Raw genomic sequence first — 22055 nt, 5'->3', positions numbered from 1 at the left:
AGCTTATGTTCACAACATTGAACTTTATAGAGGCTAAGAGCATTCCCATAGAAACACTGTAGGTGCAAGCCAGAGAAAAAAAAAAGCAAAAAGCAAGCATGAAAGGATTACAGTTTCAAAATTCAGCAATTCAGGGGTAGATTATGGAAAACATATGCAGTCATGTATTCAATAATTAAATTCTGAAATACAGTAAGGCACGCAGCAGCAGCAATCCAATGCCTTATCTATGCCTACCAAAAGGAAACAAGAAAAGCCAGAACAATCCCCAGCAGTTAATAAGCTCAACAGTTTTTAGCTATTGCTTCTTGTCTTCTGCTTTCCTTGGCTGAAAGAAAGGCATATAAAGCACACAAATTAATTAGAACTGTTGTAACTATAGATACTTCATTCACAACAGATAGAAGCCGTAGTGAAGACAATAAATAAAAGTCGAATTCAACACTAAACCAAATTGCTGAGTTATCAGAACAGAAGTTGTTAAACCAAAGCACATAAACTGTAGTTGTACAGGCATAAGTAACTACATAAAAAAAATCCATCAAACAACAGTGATAACATTAACATATTTAGACAATGTTTGGATAAACTTCCTCACAACCAGTTAAAGGAGAAGAATATTAGGTAAAATAAATTGAATTTCTCCAATATGTTAAAATTAAATTATGCACTTCAGTTTTGGAAAAGTTAAATGAGAAAATTTCTTTAAAAGTTGAGTGCATAAGTTTATGGAAGAAGCTAAATTCATTTTAACTCCCAATTTTCTCACAAATGATTGCGAATAAGTTTATCCAAACCGAGTATTCCGATTGATCAATCTGCAACACCATTACTATAAAAACACATTAAGTCCATTGTATCACCCAAAAAAATACCACACATTCCCTCATAGCACAACTCGCGAATCCACAAAATTCTCCGGTTATGGTGCACACACTCATAACCAAAACTAACAAACCTAAAAACAATTTTACGAACCACACCTTACTTTAAAATCATCACTACTCTTCCTTCTACAAAATTTTCATTCACTGGCATGACAAAACTCTACGCACCATCTTTTTGGTTGCCCACCTAGAATCAGGTACTAATCCCCCAAGTATGAGGATTTATTCAAAGAATTGAAGACTTCTCATAGATGCTTTTACCGAAAACAAGGGTCTGAGAGAGGAACTTTCTAATGCATAAAGGACTATGGTATATGTTAACTATATCACCTATGTTTGCACTCTAAACGCAATCTAAATTGTGAAGTATCACATAATAAAATTAATGAAGCCTTTTCACTTAAATTACTTAGGTGTAAAAATATTACAGGACCAACAGATAAAATTGAAAATGAGAACTCACTTTGGTGGGGGGTGCAATTTGAGAAAGCTCCTCGTCGGGGATGATAACAGGCCAAGATTCCCCTGCTTCACGGAACATCTGCTCTGTCTCGAGCTGCTGACCCTTTTCCAGAATCAAGTTTCTTATGCTCTGTGCCGGCGTCGCCGTCGCGTCGAACACTTCCTCCACGCCGTTCACAAACGTCACCGTTATCTGCGGCGCGCACTCTACCTTACCGCGCTTTACCTCCACTTCGCACGCCGGGTTCGATTCCTTCGCCTTACGCGAGTTGCATTGCGCCAGAAACTCCATACACGACGCCGTTCGCGGATCCAACGCGTTGAACTCGATTCTCACTCTCGACAGGAACTTCAACATTGTGCTATCCGACTCGGCGTCGTAAAATCCAAAACCAACGAACGCCAAAACCTTAATCAAGATGGTTTTTTTACGTAAAAGGAAAAACCCAAGAAAGCTTCTGGGGATGGATGAGTTTAGGGTTTCCTAATTCCAATTTTTGCTTTATCAACCTATCTAATTAATAATTACTGTAATTAATATTCAATATTATATTTAATTTTATTGTTAATTATAATATTCAGACAAAAATAAGTTTATTATTTATACCATTATATTTAAAGAAATTATTTAATAAATTATTTAAGCGAGTAAAAGCTAGTTAAAGAATTTGAAAAAATAAAAGTCGATAAAATTAAATAGGTAGATATTTTATGATAACATAATTATGAAACTCAGACACTTCTCTTAAATGACGTGTCGATGTTGGATATTCATATCAGACACTGACACTCATATGATACTTATAGAACACGTATCCGTGAAGTGTCCAATTCAAAAAGTATTGGTTGGATTTCTGATAATTCTATTACGGTTCTAACACAATTTTAAAAAGAAAAAATACATTAATTTTTTAAAAACTTAAATTTATTATATAAATTTTTATTATGATTATAAAAATAAGAAACAAATCTTTTTGAACCAGTCATGAAAAACATCTTTCTATTTCAAAAAATAATCTAGAACATACTTATGCACATAAATCTTTATTGTCAAATTATATAATTCATAATTATATAATATATAGATGTGTATCTCCATATTCTACATTTTTATATTATTCATATCTTCGTATTTATTTCTGTGTTGTATCAGTAACATACTCGGTAGATCTAGGTGCCTAAACCTATTATCGGGAGCCTGGTTGATCAACAAACTCAATGCACTAAACTAAAAAAATCAATAAACTCTCCAAAAGATAGATATTATCTCTAATACTCTTTTACCACTGTATCTTATTGATTTAAATTTACTGAATCTCACTAAAATAAGGTGAGGAAATCATTAAATAAGCAGTGAGACCAATATAAATTGGTGATTTTCTATCATTTTCAATTAATAACAGCGAGTGTTTAATTAAAACAAAGTATTGCTATTATTAGTCTAAGAAATTGTTGTAAAAATACATCGAGAAAAAACTATACAATCACAAACTATTTTTATAAATTTAAATTAGCTCTGAAACACTAACATGTTAAAAGGATAATTTAAATCCATGAAAAAAAAGAGGACTTTCAGTGACCTTTTACTGTGTGGTCCTGGTCCCTATCCTACGCCTTGGAAGAATTGGGTCACAACTCACTCATTATAATCGGGATGTGTTTAACGCTGCTTCTTCCTGCACCTCCATACCTTCTTGTGCTACACCCATAAATTTTTTCGTATTCCAAAAATACCCTTTTCAATATTTCAGATTATATAATCAGTAAGTCTTTTTCTAGATCAGAATTAGCTTCTAGATTATTTAATTCAGAAGTATTTTGTGATTAGTTTCCAGATTACATAATCTGAAAGTTTTTTTTATACATAAGATTAGCTTCCGGATTATGTAATTTGGAAGCTTTTTTTTTAGATGTGTTATTAGTTTCTGGATTATGTAATCCGAAAATCTTTTCTCAATATGAAATTGACTTATGGATTATGTAATCCGGAATATATCCAGATTACATAGTCCATAGACTTATTATTTCAAATCCAAGGGGGTGAAAAAAAAGGATAAAATGATATTTTCACATTTAGTATGGGGTGGCATAAGAAGGTATGGAGGCGTGGGAAGAAAGAGTCTGTGTTTAATGGCACATGCAATCTAAACATGTACAAATTTAATGTGCTTGTGATAATTGACCTGGAAGAAAATAATGCAAAATTTATAGGATTATTTTACCCCTAGTTTTTAAAATATGTTTGATGACCTATTTAATCTAACACTTTATTTGGCTGATATACTAGAAAATAAGAAAGTGAAAAAAAGAAGAAAATTAGCATTATTTGATTTACATAAAAAATTGAAATGGATAAAAACTAAAATGTTTTTTTATCTGTTATTTTTAATATTGCTTGCTTAATTATTTTTATTATTATGATAAAAACAAAAAAAATCACTAATCAATTATTATGCAAAACGTATACAAGGTTTTGTTATACTTCATGAATATATTTAATGAACCAAATGTATACAAATTGTGTTAGCCAGAATTGAGAACAAAATGATGCAAAATGTCTGATAAGTTCTTATCCTTTTAAGGGATGTTTTTCTTAGAATTTGTTTTATCTTTCACTCTATGAGTAAAGTTGAATATATGCTTGATTCAAAATTTTAAAAAAAAAACATTAAATAGTTTTAACATAGATCAAAAGCAGAAAATAAAGAAAAGTTCTCATTACTACCACCACCATATTGGAAGTGTTAACAACAATGATCGATACACATCCAGATGGCCATAAACTTCTACCGAAACCCTAGTAAATGTGATGTCACATTTTTTTTACGATAGGAACCAAAAGATAATGGTGCGGAGAGAGACGGCAGCTGAGGTCGACATGAGAGAAGTGGTGCGTCAAACAAGAAATTAAAAATAAAAAGTAAAACCAAACAAAAATTTATAAATCTTAACAAATTGAAAATAAAAACTATTTTTGGAAAATGAAAGTAATAAATAAAAATAGAATATTTTAACAATCCAAACGCCCCATACATAAAAATATATCATAATCCATGAATTATGTTTTTATGACATTTGTTGCTTACTGCCATGTCTAATCTTAAATTGGCAATTTCATGTCCTCCACACTGAGAAAAAAATTTAATAATAACGTCAAGGCAGATTAAATTCCACAAAAATGTAAACTATATTGCCAGAAAGTAAAGAAAAAAAGAGTCATCATCCAGCTGGTGGTGCCTGCAATCAGTCTCCATCTAAAATACAATCATCGAAAGATTGACCAAGAAAAGTAGTAATTTTGGCAGATTCTCAATAAAGAGAACAAAATGAAGAGGAGCCTTTCATTAAAAAATTATACATGCAGCATTTGGAACTAGTAGCAAACAAGGCTCACAATTGCTCATAAAATTAAAAGTTAATGAACCTGCATTCAGCCGCCACCATCAAATTAAACGGCAATCGACACCACCAATCAAGAGTTCATTTAACTGCTAATCTCATGATCCATTTTCATCCTCTTTGAACTTTGTATCCCTGGCACGGTATTACCTCGCGGCTGAAATGATGTGTCATGCTGGTAGGCACAGTTGGCTCCATTCCGACATCCTCTAGAACTGTTGAAGAAGATACAAGGCTTCATTATCTTTGGTTTTGACACTTTAGCTCTTTGATTGTATGTTGGCTCATAACTTGTTACTGGCTGATGAATCTGACGTTTACTGGAGTATGGAAGTGTTTCTTGTTTTTCTCCTCCATGTTGTTGAATTAAACTCTTATAGTAGTTAACATCTTTCGCAGCAGGGACCTCAACAGGAGACGAAACAATAGCTGAACTGGCTGCAGGCCTAGGAGGCCATTGGGTAGAAACGGGTACCACCTGACCTCCAGTAGATGGTGCATAGGAAGAAGTGGCTGAAAAAGCAATCGATGAAGGTGTAGCGGTTTCTCCTTGATTAATAGGAATAGGAGGATTTGAAAAAACCGCACCGGACGACGCCACATTATGTACACTCTGCGAATTATTAGTAGCTCCATAATCTCTAACCAATTTCTCAATCACTTCTGGATTGTTGAGAATATTATTAAGTAAGTCATGGTCGATCAATTTCCCATGTTCGTTGCTCTTCACAATGTTAGTTAAAGCAACAGATGCAGCAGCTACATCAGATGTCAGACCACGAGCAAATTGCGTACTTGTAACAGAGTTTGAATTCTTCAATATACCAGGAGGTAATTCAAGAGATTGTGAAGCATCAAATGGTTCCAAGGAATCCGTTAATGCTTCTGCTGCCGCATCTTCATCTTCAATTGGCGTTATTGGTATCAAAGCAGGTTGCCCGTCTGTGTAATTTGAATCTTCAGCATCCACTGAAACGGAAGGGCTGCATGCAGGGGGAAAAAATCTTATATGACGAAATATGGATACCAAGAAATATTATAGTACAAGGCACAGACGAGACACAAACTTTGGAGGAATGGAAGATATGCGAGGATAAATAGCTTCAAGTACTCTCATCTCCCTCTGTCGTTGATCCTCTACCTCGTTGCTTTCTTCCCCACACACTACTTGCCATGTGAGATTTAGCACAATCTGGGAGAATAACAAATTGACTAAAAAAGATGTAATAACGAAGACAAACTCATGGAACCACTTTTTTCTTACTTTTCTTTCACCTATTTTGACATATAGATAATACTGAAAACTACAGAGGAAAAATGCTTAATAGAGAACTAAAAAAAACTACCTTTGGAGGAGTAATCCACTTAATAACTGGTATTTGAGATGGCTTAATCTCAAACTGACTTGAAGTATGAGTTCCCTCAAATCCAGGAGGCAGAATGTCATCAGAACCTGATACACCTGGAGGCAACACCAATGATGCCTTAGCTTGGAGGTGATCTTGAGAATTTAACCCAACCTGTGAAGGGGAGTCTTCTGATAAGAATAGCCTAACCTGTTCAATGAAAAAGTATTAGTCTTTTTCCCTTTGACACTCTTCCAACATTTATTCACAAATCCAATAATCAGGTAGAATATTCTTCAGTAACTGATTATTGACACTATCAACTCAATTAGGTGATTATTAAAAGCAAATACTTGAAGAACAAAGAAAATCATCTTAAACCTGAGGCGAAAATATATGGTCATTGAACATGAGCTTATTGAGTAAAAAACTTGAATATAGAAAAATTAAATACCACTCAATATGATAAAATAAACTCCTTCAGACTGACATAATTATCACTTACACTTACCGCATCCAAAAAAACAACATTAATCATTATAAACACACAATCAAGCAATCATGAAATATTTCATCTAAGAATAGTCAACTATGATAGAAGGTGAACTGTTGCCACATAAAAACCAACACAGTTAGCTAAAATATTCTGATGAAACTAATAGATGCAGTAGCATTCGGAGTGGTTGCAATCATATCAGAAACACATTCCCATCCAAAATTATATACACAATCATATTTTTCATCCAATAGGTACATGAAAGGCCAAGATCCAATATCTTCGATTCCTTAGTATTCTTTAAGATTTTCAAAGCCTACTACTGTAGACTCCAGGAATAACTGCATCCAGAATACCCCACCCTGGATGGAAAGACTAATAAAACCAAAAGTTACAATCTTGCCATAGTACTAGGGAAGATACTGATGCGTCTCATTAAAACTGGACACACAAAAATATCTGCCCACAAGTGAGTAACACCTTGTCCAATGTGCACAGACTGATACTAGGGGTAACACCAAATTATGATCCCTGATTAGGAAAAATAACAGATTCTTAAATCCAAAGGGCAAGCAGTTTCAAAACATCTCTGACTATATCTTTCCACCTCTTCTTCTCAGATTTGGACTGCATAGAACTTATATAGTCACACTCTGAAAGGTATTATTATCTGAGTTAGTAGGCCGGCCAACCAAAAACTTGTCACCTTTTTCCTCTGATAATTCTGAATGCACCAGCAGTACATCTTGAGAAAATATCACTGTGACTTGGCCCTCCCATGTTGGAAGTGGCTGAGGTCTTGCTTTTAGACTCCTTTCAAACAGAAAAATAACAAAATTTTAGAGTGAAAGACAACAAAGATGTCTAAGCTGCAGAACTCTACCAATTCAATTGGACAACAACAAAAGTCCATTGTAATTAGTAATAGCAGTGAAGAAACAAAAGGTCTGCTATTTTTTTAACTCTTCAGGGACTCACGGACACAATTGCAACCACACATAATCTATGAAAAAAAAAGGAACTGAAAAGTACAGATATAAGGGTTATGCAGAATTCTTTTAATCATAACAATAAAACCAACATCACAGAAGAAATAGCTGGACAGATCAATGCATCACTTTGAAATTAATATTATCTTCTTTTATAGAAACAATTGCGGCATACAAGAATATTACAGACCACCACCAATGGAACAAAAGAAGTCAGAGGAATCAACTAATCCATTGTTATAGACAGAAAGCGTAAGCATACAAGTTAACAGTCACACACAAGGATACATCTCAAAGAAATAGAAAATACCCGGAAGAATGGCCCCTTTTTCACTTGAGCAATTACGAAAGGTTAACAAAATAACTAAAACAACTCCCAAAGTTATCCTTCCAGAAGGAAAATAGAGACAACTTTAGGATGACCAGTATAAATTTATTCAGAAAATAAAGCACTAGAGGGCAGCATAAGCAATCTAATCCCACATATCTACACCCCAAATTACTTAAAAAATGTCTGAAAATATAATGTGCAATTGCAGTATCACGTATAATTGGACATATATTCAAACCATTAAAACATTTAAGATCTGATCCAATTATGGAAAATTTTACTTTTCCAGTGTCATTTAAGTTTGTGGAAAGCAGAAAGACATCCTATATGAAATATTGATGGTAGTGCCCTGTGAAAATGAAAGTACAACTGAAAATTTTGAAAAAAATTGCACAAAAGGGGACTTATTAAAAAACAAAGAAATTGACTGACTAGCTGATACAAGGCATTCACTCTCCAAGAATAAATTATGTTTCAAATGGAATTTAACATAGGTACCGAAATTTCTTTTCCCTACACATGAAGTCTTCCATGTAACTATGCATTAAATTACAGATTGCAGTAAGCTATTAACAGCTTTTTCTAATCATACAACAACAAACATCAACTCCACAACATAATGCATTCCACGAAACTGAACCTACACATTCAAGGAGTACTATCTCACACAACAATTTCAATTTTTTAAAACATACAAACAGTTCAGAAATCAAATTTAGTCATCAAGCCGCAGGAATTTGAGGTTATCCTGGTGGACGAAAATTTGGACAGTAGGGATATAATATATACTGTATTTCTGCCAGAAAATCTTGGTAGATGCATTTTGCTAATTACATTATCACCTTCTTCGTGACTTTTAATAGAGCTCTTCAAGCAAAACTAATTGGTAATTATTTTCTCTTGCATGTCATTCTCCTACAGTCTATAAGATTGCAAATGGCATGGAGAGTCAAAGATGCACTTGCCAAAGACTCATTTGTTCAAATGATCTTTCTTGCATTGGCCGATGACCTTACCACTTACCAGTAGCTTCAAGTGAATAAAGAAGCAAGACAGCATACAGCTTATGATGGTTTTCAAGTACCTTTGCATTTTGAAACAAAACCTTTCTTCTTTTTTCTTCTCACATCATTTACAACCTATTTTATAGACATCTTAATCTATGGCCAGTTAACTTTCATTCAAAACAAATCATGAAGAAAGTCCTCCAAAATTTATAATTTTAGTTAAGGCCATTCCTTCCTCTGTCAGAACTATACTGTGACTACCCTCAATTCTCAGGTTGTGAAATGATATTTTTGTCATTGCCTGACGACCTTACCAGTAGCTTCAAATGAATGAAGAAGCAGGACATACAAAGACCTCATCAGGAATTTCAAATGCCATGAGAGATACTTCACTTTAGTTCCTTTCGTATTCTGAAACAATTTGCCTTTCTCTTTCTTCATTTTTTCTTCAATCATTTAAAAGCCTATTTTATAAAAATTTAATCTATGATGTTGATGATGACTAAACTTTCATTGAAAACAAGTTAGAGAGAGAAAGTCCTCCAGGGTTTACAATTTCAATTAGGGCAATCCCGTGCCTTGTCCGACACCATTACACTGCATCTGTGTTAACTTGGACTTCGAAAGTTAAAACCCTCGATTCACAGATAGGAGCAAACAAGAGTGATGAGATTATTGTAATCGGAATCCATGAACGGTAGATTACGGAGTACGAACAGAGAGAAGAACACAGAGTGAGGTTAATGGAAGACAAAAAGGCATAAATTAAAAAAAAAAGGGTTTACAAGAGTAGCGAGTATTGGATGTTAAGCATGGGAAGGAAGGAAGGGATGATGGATTTGGGATTGTGCAGATGATTTTACCTGACAAAGATCTAAATCGGAGGCCCATGAAACTCTTTTGGATTTTTGCAATCGGCGCATAATTAGGGAATGGATCGTTAAGCTTCTTGGATGGAAATGTGTGTGAGTATGGAAGAAAAGATTGGAGAGTAAACCCTAACCAGAGAAAGCTATTTATGACTGGGAAGGGCCCTCACCGTCACGCACACGCATTCCCACACGCACCCCTATCTATCGATCTATGGATGTTTCGCAGTTCTTCGCTCTTCACATGCTAACAACATTTTTCTCTCTTTCTCTCTTTCTTTCTTTCCCAGCTTGCCCTTCTTCTTTAAAGCTCTCAACCCCAAATTTTCGTCACTCACCCAAATCTCACCAAATCGCAACTTGCAAATTGGAATATACAGCGACAATTATCGCCCCCGCTTTTTCTCTTTTTATTTTTCCATATTTCTCTCTACATATATAATATACTTAATTATTTTCTCACTCATTGTCACTCTCTCGTCACACCCAAATTACCCTTAACCTCTAACAAAATACGAATAAGAAAAAAAAATACGTCTAATTTTTAAAATGTAGAATATGAAGATTAAATATACAAATTTATATATTATATAAATTATAATTTGTGTACATATATTTTAGATTTTTTAAAGTAAAAAAATATTTTTCATAACTAATTCAAAAAATTTGTTATTTATTTTTATAATGATAATAAAAATTTATACATTAATTTTTTTTTAAATTGTATTAGAATTATGTTATAATTATTAAAAATTTAATAAGTATTTTTTAAATTTAACACTTCACCGATACTTGTCATAATATTAGTATCGATACGTGTGTCCGACATAGATATATCATTTAAGAATAGTGTCTGAGTCTCATAGACTTTAAATCAAGTGGATTTTAAATTGTAAATGTTTGATAAAATTACCAATAATTTATATATGTAAAAGATAAAATTAAATATATTTATATGATTTTTTATTGATAAAAATTAGAGAATTTTGAGTTTAATTTTTTTTATTAATTTTAAACTCTTGTATATTTTTACTTATAAATAAAATGTTTTAATTAGATTTATTTTACTTCAAATGTTTATTTTTTTAAAAATTTGAACTGGATTTTGAATTATTGAGATAGTATTTTAAGATAACTTCCATTTAAACTGTATTATTCGCTTTATTCGCGTTACAGTTCAGAATTCCTTAAAGTTGTGTACTTTAAAAGAGTCTAAGATAAGAAGACAAAATAAAACTACGTATTTAATTTTTTTCTTCTTAATAAGTTATGAAAATTAAAAAGAAACTAAAGTTTGTCACTTGAACACTTTTACTACTAAGGTAACCTTATATATAATAATTAGCATGTCTTTTTTAATTGTTTTCTTAATAATGATTAAGATATTAAAACTAGAAAGTTTGGGTGATTGATTAACTATTATTAATTTTAATAGTTCATTATCCATGGCAAAGGGATTAATTTTTCTACATATATATATATATATATATATAATAGAAATGTTCTTAGTTAATTATTGTGGGAAGGAAAAGATTAAACTCGTATAATATGCATGCATTTACAATAAAAATCAGTTAACTTACCATATAGTTATAATAAAAGTCTATTAACGGAATAAACTTTAATTCTTTTTTGGGAGATCAATATTTGACCAAAGAAATATAATTCTTGCTACTAAAAGAGTTCATCGGTTTAATTTCCCACCGTTAAATTTTACTCAAAACTAATTTTTTTTACTTGTATTTAGTTCTTTAACAACATTATATTTAAACATTTATCAGTGTTTTTTTATGTAGTTACACGTATACAACTTTTTAGATGACTTTTAATAAGAGGTGTCAAACATTTTACTCTATTTCATTCCATTTGGTGTATAAAATGGTGGATCAAATAAATCCAATTTAATTATAAGTAAGTTTCAAAATAATAAGTTTGGTTCCTTTTAATACGCTATAGTTGGTGAGTTAACCAGACACTTAATTTTTCTTTTAAATTGGAGTTTTTTAGTTATTTTTTTCTTCAATCTAGTTTCTTTTAATGAATAGTCTGGTGTACTTTTATCCTTATTTTTTTATACAAATAATATTTTTTAGCTACAATAATAACTTTTTCTCAAAGTTAAATGATCGTAAATAATTGAGATCTAATTAACAAAATTGATTTTTTAAATTAATTACTTAAAACATTCTAGAATTAAAAATGGTAGAGTTTTTTCACTTCAAATAATTGATTGAAGATTATTATAAAACTCACATTCAACTTAGAGTTCCTTTTAAGCAGGTATGGTTGGATGAGTTTTTTACATAAATACTTTTGAGAGAGAAAAATTAGAAAATGAAATATTCTTTCAAAACTAAATTTAACTTATACACAAATTATAAATACAAGTTAATTTACTTTTTTACAAATTATCATTTCACAATAATTCATTTTAAATTTTCTTTTATTTAAAGGTGGTTAGTGAAATTCGTTCTTTAAACACTGTTATCCTCGAAGGAGCACCTACCCATAGACATCTTATGAATCTTACGTATTCAATTTCACCACACTCTCGGCGAACAGAATGTTTGTTCTGATACTCTGTTCCTTTCTCTTGTTGGTTCAGTGTTACTATTTGCTGATGATTTACAAATTTCTGTAATTTGTTCATAGTTGGTTCATTTAATCTTCGGACTAATGAAAGAAAACTCTTTTAAATACTTTCTTTATTACCAATTAATTTTATTTTAAATTATAAAACTACAAAAAAATTGTTTAATTAATCTCACTCATAGTTTTTTGACATCTCAAATCATCTAAGAGAAATTGACAGCACTACTTATGAAAAATTCCGATACACTTTCAATTCAGTCAAAAGAATCAGGCTAACAAAGACTTTGTCTGACTACAGCTGATCTTTGGCTCTTTTTCCCCCTCACTCAAGTCATAATAAGAAAAAGGGAAAAAATCAGGATGATATTCAGCTTATTTCCGTAACATAATCCTCCATTTGGGTCAAAAACCAAACAAAAATATATTCAACAAACATTTTTAAATATTTCATAAAGTTCGAACTCTGAAACTTACAAATCGCGTGCGCCTCACAGGTATGGCACAATAATAACAATGACCAGAGCAACAAACAATGTACATTACATATATAAGCCTCACTCACTTTTACACATGAATGTTCCCGGAGGTCACAACCAAACTGAGCACCTTCAAATTTGGGGAAGCAGAAAAGGGAGGCAAAGAATGCAAAGTGTCAAGAAATATTTAAAGAAAAAAAAAGCATGTAAAACGGAGCAGCTATGCTTCAAATAGAATTAACAAATCAAATCATTGTAGAAGCTTGTCAGCACACTTCCGCCATCAATTCACCTCAGCCATTTTCTCTCTGGAAGAATCAGAAATCAAGTGGTAAGTAGTACAACTTAAAGAGCAGATTTTATTTTTCTCTTTTTTCATAACAAAATATATGTTCTCCACAAGAAAGGTTGGACACTGGACACCCCCAGTATGTTTAGCTCAATAACCAGCAATATTCTGACTTTTACTATAAGAAAGAAGGTGAGGCAAAGAAAGCACAAGAGATCAAACACAGATTCATACATTACAAATATCTTCAAGGTAGAGCAGCAATGATATATTCACAAGGATGGTGGCCTAAGAAGAAAGTTAAAACAACATTTTTTCATTAATAAGGAAAATATGCTTAAGATCTCCTTCCTAACCAGATGCCTCCATTGCCAGTTGAGCTCAAAATGTGGTGCATTTCCAGCGTTATTTTTTAAGAACAAACCTCGAAAACCGATAAAAAAAAGTCATTCACATTCTAGTTCACCCCGCCCCCAAACAACCCAATGGTCAAAAACAAAAATTTAAGTAATATAAACATTAACTTTTGGCAAACCAAACCAAGACATAATCTGTAAACATAGGCTGGATTCTTGCAAAGTGCACAGCCCTAATTGATCGAAGCTTGTCCACTACTAGCATGTCAAACACCACAACAATGCAATAGACAGCCAAAATAACAGCTTATCAATTAATCATAATTTTACTAGCAACAACCCTTACACTATTCAATGAAGTAAAAAATAATGATCCATTCATAATAACAAGAAGATTCAAGCTTCAAAATCCAAGCAAAAGAAGTTACTTATACTCTAAAATTTACCTTGAGGAGGATGTATATTGTTCCCTTTGGCAGTCTGCTGTGCCTTAGATGTTGATCGTTGGATACGTGGAGATCCTTGCCTACCAGCGGCACCAGGTAAGGAAAGTCTCTTCTTAACTTCGACGTCCCGTTCATGCACATCTGGGCTTGATCTTGGAGAGTTATTTGCATTAATCTTGGCCCTAGCAGATTCTGTAGCTTGCATGAAATGGGGAACAGAATTACTGTTAGTACTATTATCTCTAGGTTCTTGATCAATGTGATCAGGCTTTACTGAGCCAAAGGAACTGCGCCTCTTTCCATTCTGCTGATCTTTAGGCAGTTGCTCCCTACTGCCTCCTGATCCTGAATCTTGATTTGGAGTTGTAGGAGATTTGTTACTTAAGGATAGACTCCGACGTTTATTGCCAGATCTACTCTTGTTGATTTTGCTCTCTTTAGGTTGCCCAGACACTTGACTTGAAGGGGTTCCTTGTGATTCAGGGACAGTTAAATGGCTTCTAGGTGATGCTTCTGGAGACGATCTTAAATCTTGCAGAGCAGACTCTGCTGGTTCTCTCTGCAGATCAGATGCATCTTTCTCAGTATTACTATTAGCAGGCTCTCCAGAGTCCACAGCCACCACTGAGTGACCCAAATTGCCACTAATGACATCCACAACCTCTGACTGATCCAAAACAGAAGTAGCTAGGTTAGAAGCTGGGATGGCAGATGAAACATTGGTCTCATCATCACGGTTTATTGTGTTCTCAATATTACCAATCCCTTCCACTAAATCTTTGGCATCTCGTTCACTTTCCATTACGCCAGGCTCTGATATATCAGGTGAATCAAGAGTGGAAGAAATGGAGAGTTCAGTGCCACAATCAGAACCAGCAAGCCTAGAAAGATAAAGAGCAGGATTTTCAAATGCAAACTCTTTTGTTTTATATGCACCATCATTGCCAACAGAAAAGGTGTCTCCTTGAGATTCAACTGCAGAATCTTGGTAGGACAAATTGCTTGTCCTACCTGAATTTGCTACTGAACTCAGCTCTTCGAATTTTGACTGTGCCGCGATAAATGCAGGATTACTGAGCTTTTTTGATCCATTCATAGTTTTCTTTCCTTCAGACTCTAGTTGGTCTGAAGCAAATCTTTTCATGGATCGTTTGTTCTGCTCACTGTCAATTTCAGGCTTCTGATAAAAAGAATTAAGCTCTGGTGGTGGGGCAATTTCAGGCTCCCCATGAAGAGAGCTGTGTTCAGATGGTGGGGCAATTTCAGGTCCCTTCCGAAGAGAGTAAAGCTCTGGTGGGGCACTTGCATCTGATGCCGAATTGTCATTTTGGAAGGAATCGGTATCGGCTAAGGTAACTTTGGCATCATATGCAGTTTTTTCTTCAGCCGGAACCTGTTCCATGTCATCTTTTACAATAGATGGTGTGGAGCAGCTTGCTTGAAACTCAAAGTTATTAGGATCATAAGTAATCGACTTTTCTTCATCCTCAGGTGGCAGAGGTGAATCTTCAACAGTGGGTATAGTGTTAGCAGCTGGGGGAAAGGGTTCAGATGGAATACCCGTTTCAAATTGAAACACAGAAGCGCTATCCTTGCTTTCCTTTGACTGTTCTGTTAGAGAACTAGTTTCATTGCAATTTGCAATATCTTTTGATGATATGGACATCCACCTTTCCAACCATTTCCAAGCAGAATCGCCTTTAGATGGATCACACTTGACATGGATAGGTTTGTTCTTTGGTGTTGATTCCAACAGCTTGAATGTAAAAAATAAAAGATGGGAAGAGATTTAATGGGATAATAAAAAAATATAGGAACTACGAACTGGGGAACAAACATATCCATATTCAGCATACCTGACTAGCAAACCTATTGCTAAGCAGCTTCTCAATTGAAGTGTAATTCACATTTGATTTGGTCATCAGATTTTCATTTCCCTAAACAAAGGTATGTAAAAATAAAGGGTCATACACAGAGCATCAACTGAAGATACTACAGATCATATGATGCTCTTGCAAATTAAAAATTAAAGAACTTCAACTATTAAACTATGAAATAGATATCCTGTGTTCCAGACTTCCAGTAATCGTATTGAATGCTCAATGTATTAAGGAGGGAAAATTCTAAGGACTAATCATTTCTCAAGTTGAAGCAACTTTAAACAAGTAACAACTGGGCAAGAATCATCAAACTTATTAGAACAGAGGACAAATCAATTGCCAATCAGAAATTTCAATTTTGAAATAACAGTACCAAAGCTTCTGAGGAATCCTTTTTGCCGTCCTTGTGATCTAAAGGATTTTCCAGATGTGACTGCTGAGCACGTCGAGCCCGCACAAGGACTTGCATTTTGATGATGGCTTGAACACAACGCAGGGTTCCCAGAGCATGCCTCCGGACCAAGTGCCCACGAAAGGCAGCTTGTAACTTCACTACTTTCGTACGCTGTAGCAGTTCTCTCTGAGCCTGAAATCAACAAGAACAATACACACAAAAAAGGAAGCTATAAATAATTGTTCCTTCTTTCAAGGTTATGGATTAGCAAAATTCCACAAAGGTAAAACATACCAATAACCCCCTAATAGCCGCCTGGATGATGATGACATCAGACTCTGGTGGATTCACATCTACCTTCTTCTCAGATTCAATTACATTTGTTTCTGCTACTTGTGAGTTTTCAAAGGAGGATAACTGGGGCTTCTCATCGGAGTAATTTGCTGTGTAAATCTTCTCAACAACATTAGGTTCAGGAAGTGGTTGAAAATTAAAATTAGTACTTTCTGAATGTTCCTTATTTGCCGAAGATGGAGACTCTGCTATCACAGTATTGCTAAGCACACGATGCCTTGCAGATTTCTTGCGGAAACTCCAACCACGTTTATCATTAGACTCCTTTACCTGGAATAATGTTTTAAAAAAAATGTGTGAAAAACAAACTTGGAGCCATACATGTAGGTACAGTAGCAAGGATAACCTCAGTTTCTTCTTACTGCTAGCAAGAAAGTAAAAACTATAAATGGTGAATATAAATATTTTTTGACCAAACATCCTCCACAAGACTATTTGCTGGAATTTATATTTTTCCGGAGCATGAATTACATGCAAGAAGTCAGGAAGGTGATTCCATTCCTAGCTTTGTGCGCAATTGCTACTCCCTACATTTAGCACTAAAAAGAGATTCAGTACGATGATGTTTACATCCCACCCTTCGGTTTCAAACAGCACAATATAAATCCTACTTAGGGTGGGATTGCTGATTATCGGTAATCTAGATAAGCATTTTCTAATACATGTTTATTCAAAACTACAAAATAGTTCCCATATTCCGTGTCCAATTCATACGGCCAAAATGGAATGTTATTTCAATCATAACAGAACCATGATGTTTGAAATGCAGCCAAATATTAACTATTCTAACTTCGCGAAAACAAATTCTGGTATTCAAAAGTTTTTATGGTATTCCTTCTAATTTCAGCTTTCAGATAATTTTACTACGGAACTTAGAAGTGGAAAACAACAGCAAATTACAAATAATAACTTTCCTCTATGCAAGTTAAAATATGTATATTTTTATTTTTTCCTATAATTTTTTCAAAACTACATTGACTCTGTGTCTGAAATGTAAGAATGAAACGGAATGCTGCTTCAATCATAAAGGATCCAATCTTGTTCAGATGCAGAAAACCACTAACTCTTGCAATTTTGCAAAAGAGAAGTCAGCTCGTGAAACATACTTCTACAGTGTTCTCTTCAAATCCAGCTTTTAATCAGATGTACAGTGGAACTGAAAAAATGAAAACAAAGAGAAATACAGACAATTTTTCCACGTGACAGATATCATCAGTCACAAAAGACGACAGGAGACAGACATTCAACGAACTATTTTTTTTTTTTTAAATCCTAAACGAATTCAGCTTCAATGATCTAACGATTAATGCATCTAAGGCATGCACTCTTATTCATAATGCCAACAGCAAAAGGCCTTTAGATGAACTTCCACTGACTCAAAGAAATTCACCAGAAAGCAATGTGCAACTATTCGAAGTCACATGTGCAATGCGTACACTTCATCCAGCGAAAACACAATGAGCCAAGAAGCACAGATCTAAAAATAAAGTTGATAGTAACTCCATATCGAAAGCGTAAAATGTCACAATCCTAACGAAGTTACTAGATGCCAGATTTAAAAAAAAAAAATCAACAGTTTCGGGATCGTTCTCATGCATTGGCAATTCAATGAGTAGGATGTAAACAAAAAGTTCTACATTAAGGAAAACAAACTTAAAAAGGTGAGCACAATAATTGCAATAATCAACAGAGAAAAAAAAACAGCTCCCTCAACATCCACCGGTAATAATGAAAGTGAAGGACAAACGAAAAAGGAAACACAATGATGGAAAAACCGCATCAGATTATTTAATAAGCTATCCAAAAAGGGAAAAGAAGAAGAAGAAGAAGGGAATCAAAGGCGGATGAAGTTATTGATGAAGCAGGATGCAGAAGTGAGCCCTAGAGCGTGAATTGGAGAAGAAAAAGAGAAAGAATGTGGGATCAAAGATGCAGAGAGAAGATGAAAGAGAGTTGGAGTGGTTAAAGTGAATTGAGAGAGGAATTAATTACCTCGGAGACTTGGTGGTAGTCGTCTTTCTCAGGCGCATCGCCACCGCAAGTGATTAGCTTGAAGCAGGAGGTAGATTTGCCCATGGCTCTGAGTGTGGGAAAGGAAGAAAGAAGAGGAGCTTTGTGTTGCGGTTGGTTACCGTATTGGAAAATGGAAATAGAAAGAGAGAAAGGTAATAAGCTTAAAATATACGGACCTCAACTCCCTCCTTAAATCTGCCTTCTGTTTTTGCCTTGGAGTCCGCGTTCCGTTTCTCTCTTCGCATCACTTCGTCTCCCTTCTCCTTCACCTACCCAAATAAAATGGATCAACAAAAACACAATCTCCTCCTTTTTATTTTCTTTCACCTTTTATATATTCTAATATAATATATATAATTGCATTATAGAAATTTGAAGTTTTTTAAATGCACTGCATTAGGATTAGGATTAGGATAGGACCATTACCACTACCATTAAGATCCAGCGCCCTGTGGTCCCCTTACCTTCTTCTAAAGTAAAGCTTCCATTCTAAATTCAGATTCTTACGATTCATTTTTCTTTTCTTTTTCGTGTGGAACAAGACCTTTTAATGCAAGTTTTTTACACCGTAAGTAACTTTGACTAATACGAAACTAAGGGATCATAAGTTTTACTATCGGTGTCCTCAATATAGTTTCGCTCAGAATCGATGTAGATAATAACTCATATCATTAATTCTAACAATATTATTTCAATATACTTTAAATTATTTTTAACAATATTACCTCAATATACTATAAATTGTCGTGGGAGTTGCGTCCAATATCAAATATCTCTTTTAATAAGTTTGTTAATTTAAGATTTATTCATAAAGAATCATTTTATTGGTTTCTATCTATTATGTTATAATTTTTTATTAATAAGTATAGTATTACGAAGTGGACTTTAAGCTTAATTCAACCTATAAAATGGGTTCGAGGTTTGCATCCACTTATATACTATGAAAGACTCTAATTTCTAGTCGATTTGAGATCTCCATCACACCCATCACGCCGAGATAGCGGACTTTAAGTCTAATTCAACTCCATAAAATGGATTCAATGATGTGAGGTTTGCATCACACCCCCTCACGCCGAGATAGTGGCTCAATAGCAGGTGACACGATAGGCCCAACAAATATTCACTAGGATAGGCTCAAAAACAGTTCTGATATCATATTACGAAGTGGACTTTACTCTAACTCAACCCCATAAAACCGGCTGAATGAGGTGAGGTTTGCACCCACTTATATATGAAAGACTCTAATCTCTAGTCGACGTGGGATCTCCAACATATAGTTTACCTATATATTGTTTTTGTTAATATGAGTTTTGATTTATTCCCTCCATATTTTTGTATTTTTCTTTAATAATATTTTTTTATGGGATGAAAAATGATTATTGTTATTTGAGCTGTCAGTCTAGCTGAAATGTCAAATAATATAATGATACCTAACATAAAAACTTTTTATAAAAAAAATATTCCTCACTCACAAAATCACGAATTCTAATTTCTCTGTTTTTTCCACATTTAGTTTGATATGTGATTGTGTTTTTTTAACGCTTCTCGTTAAAGATTAGTTTGTAAAAATATATATAAAAAAAAAAATCAAACCTATATATATACTTTAACTTCTTAAATGTGACCGTTCTTACAATGCATACTTATGAGAGCATTAACTTTGTTGTTATTATAATCATTATTTAATTAAGCTATAGTAATGGGTTTTACTTGATATATACGCAACTTAATGAAGATAAACTTATCTATAATGTAACTTTTAGGTTATCATGACTCCAGTTTCTCACTCAATGTCGTTTTTGTCAACCTTTTATGATGCTTAATTTCTATATAGAAATGGAAGCTTGAGATTTAAAGAAGAGTTATATTAGAATTTAGGAATATAAAGAAAAAGGAAAAATTTATCCTTTAATTTTCCTACACTTATAAAACATCCAATAAAAAATAATATTTTTAAATTTGTAGTTGATTCTTCTCAAATTTTAATTTATATTTTGAAATAAAAATTTATATTATTGCTGGGGGATGATCGTTTACTAGAGAATTGGAAAATGAGTGTTTGTCAATCATCACAAAGAAAAGAAAAAAATAATAATATTAATAAATAAATATATATATATATATATATTATTTTTTAGTATAAGGTGAGTAATACATTTTTTACCACAATTTCGGTATTGATTAAAGTTTATTTAGACATTAATAGCATTTGAGAATGCATGCTGACTTAAAGTTGTGCAGTTTTATACCCTGAAAACGAAAAATGAGATGAATTAGAATATGACATGTAATAATTATGTAGATTTATCTTCAAGGTTGTTCATCCATCTTCTCACAAATAGTTGCAAAGGAACATTCTATTATTTTTAATGTTTTTAGAGATTTCTAATTCTTTTTTGTAAAAAAAAAATAAAATAAAATAAACATTAAATATTTAACAGCTACTCCAACTTTATTTATATATATAATTTATCAATACACTACAACAAAATCATCAAATAGAAACCAATTTAAAAAAAAAAATAGTTACTATAGTAACTAAACTAGATATCATTACACTAGTGCAGAAATGTAAAACAACGACCATTTATTTAGTGCGGCTTAGCGCTTAAACGCATTTGTAAAAAACGCGGTGGCATTTTTGAAATTAAATTGTTTTACAAATGCGGTTGTAGGGTAAGACCGCATTTGTAAATCATTTTAATTGATTTACAAATGCGGTCTTACCCTACAACCGCATTTGTAAAATAATTTTACCCTAAAAATTTGAAGCGCGCCAGTTTCATTTTCACTTTCACTTTCCTCTCCGCTCTTCGTTTCAACGTTTTGCGCTCAGTTCAGTTTCTTCTCTCTGCGTTTTGTAAGTTTCAGTTTCACTCATTCGTTTTCGTTTTCGTTTTCGTTTTCGTTTTCGCATCATTCATTATTCACTTCGTTGCCATTGTCATTTTCGTTTCCTTACTTCGTTTGTGGCACTTAGGTTACTGTTCCATTGGTGTTGCCTGCTGTTTTCTTGCTCCGCCACCGCCACAGCTTCTGCCGTCGCCTTCGCCTTTGTTTTCCACTCCGATCACCATCAAGCTTCTTCACGACGGAAAGGTTGGTTTTGTATTTAATATTTATTTAATATTTTGAATTTATATTTAATATTTTGAATTTTTATTTAGTATTTTGAATTTTTATTTTTTTGTATTATAATATATATTTAATTAATAACTAATACAACTTGGAATTTATAACTAATAACTAATAATTTATATATTTCTGTGTATTTTGAATTTTTGTTTATTATAATTTATATATAATTTAATAAATTATTTACGGAAACAATTAATTTATATTAATGCATGTTGAGAAGAATGTGTGTGATAGCTTAATTGGTACACTTCTTAACATTAACGGGAAGACGAATGATGGTCTAAATGCTCGTTTAGATTTGATTGAGATGAACATACGCGACGAGTTGGCA

At 33.2% G+C, this 22055-nt stretch overlaps 3 protein-coding genes across 6 annotated transcripts; all 3 read right to left on the bottom strand.

Moving 5' to 3' along the window:
* Nucleotides 1-121: 121 nt before the first annotated feature.
* LOC137821458 (uncharacterized) lies at nt 122-1835 on the bottom strand. The gene is made up of 2 exons (XM_068626066.1): nt 1351-1835; nt 122-328 (listed from the first exon to the last, which is right to left on the bottom strand). Exons 1-2 carry the CDS (start codon nt 1705-1707, stop codon nt 299-301), a joined length of 387 nt encoding a protein of 128 aa, XP_068482167.1. The 5' UTR covers nt 1708-1835; the 3' UTR covers nt 122-298.
* A 2682-nt stretch (nt 1836-4517) lies between these two features.
* LOC137820344 (zinc finger CCCH domain-containing protein 6) lies at nt 4518-10208 on the bottom strand. 3 transcript variants are annotated; one of them, XM_068624383.1, is made up of 5 exons: nt 9957-10143; nt 7297-7403; nt 6095-6304; nt 5816-5940; nt 4518-5731 (listed from the first exon to the last, which is right to left on the bottom strand). In XM_068624383.1, the coding sequence occupies exons 2-5, from the start codon at nt 7333-7335 to the stop codon at nt 4834-4836; spliced, it is 1272 nt and encodes a 423-aa protein (XP_068480484.1). In that variant the 5' UTR covers nt 7336-7403; nt 9957-10143; the 3' UTR covers nt 4518-4833. The 3 variants fall into 3 exon arrangements, with proteins under 3 accessions (XP_068480484.1, XP_068480482.1, XP_068480481.1); XM_068624381.1 differs by having other exon boundaries at nt 9781-10133; XM_068624380.1 differs by lacking the exon at nt 7297-7403 and having other exon boundaries at nt 9781-10208.
* Nucleotides 10209-12800: 2592 nt separating this feature from the next.
* On the bottom strand, nt 12801-18990 carry LOC137820080 (protein IQ-DOMAIN 32). 2 transcript variants are annotated; one of them, XM_068623868.1, is made up of 7 exons: nt 18763-18990; nt 18566-18653; nt 16514-16843; nt 16199-16411; nt 15802-15882; nt 13946-15701; nt 12801-13162 (listed from the first exon to the last, which is right to left on the bottom strand). In XM_068623868.1, the coding sequence occupies exons 2-7, from the start codon at nt 18647-18649 to the stop codon at nt 13143-13145; spliced, it is 2484 nt and encodes an 827-aa protein (XP_068479969.1). In that variant the 5' UTR covers nt 18650-18653; nt 18763-18990; the 3' UTR covers nt 12801-13142. The 2 variants fall into 2 exon arrangements, with proteins under 2 accessions (XP_068479969.1, XP_068479968.1); XM_068623867.1 differs by lacking the exon at nt 18763-18990 and having other exon boundaries at nt 18566-18752.
* Nucleotides 18991-22055: the final 3065 nt, after the last annotated feature.

This window comes from Phaseolus vulgaris, chromosome 9 (genome assembly GCF_000499845.2).
Source record: "Phaseolus vulgaris cultivar G19833 chromosome 9, P. vulgaris v2.0, whole genome shotgun sequence".
Classification (NCBI taxonomy): Eukaryota; Viridiplantae; Streptophyta; class Magnoliopsida; order Fabales; family Fabaceae; genus Phaseolus; species Phaseolus vulgaris.
Note: the sequence above shows the minus strand (reverse complement) of the source record. Positions and strands in the feature narration are given on the sequence as shown.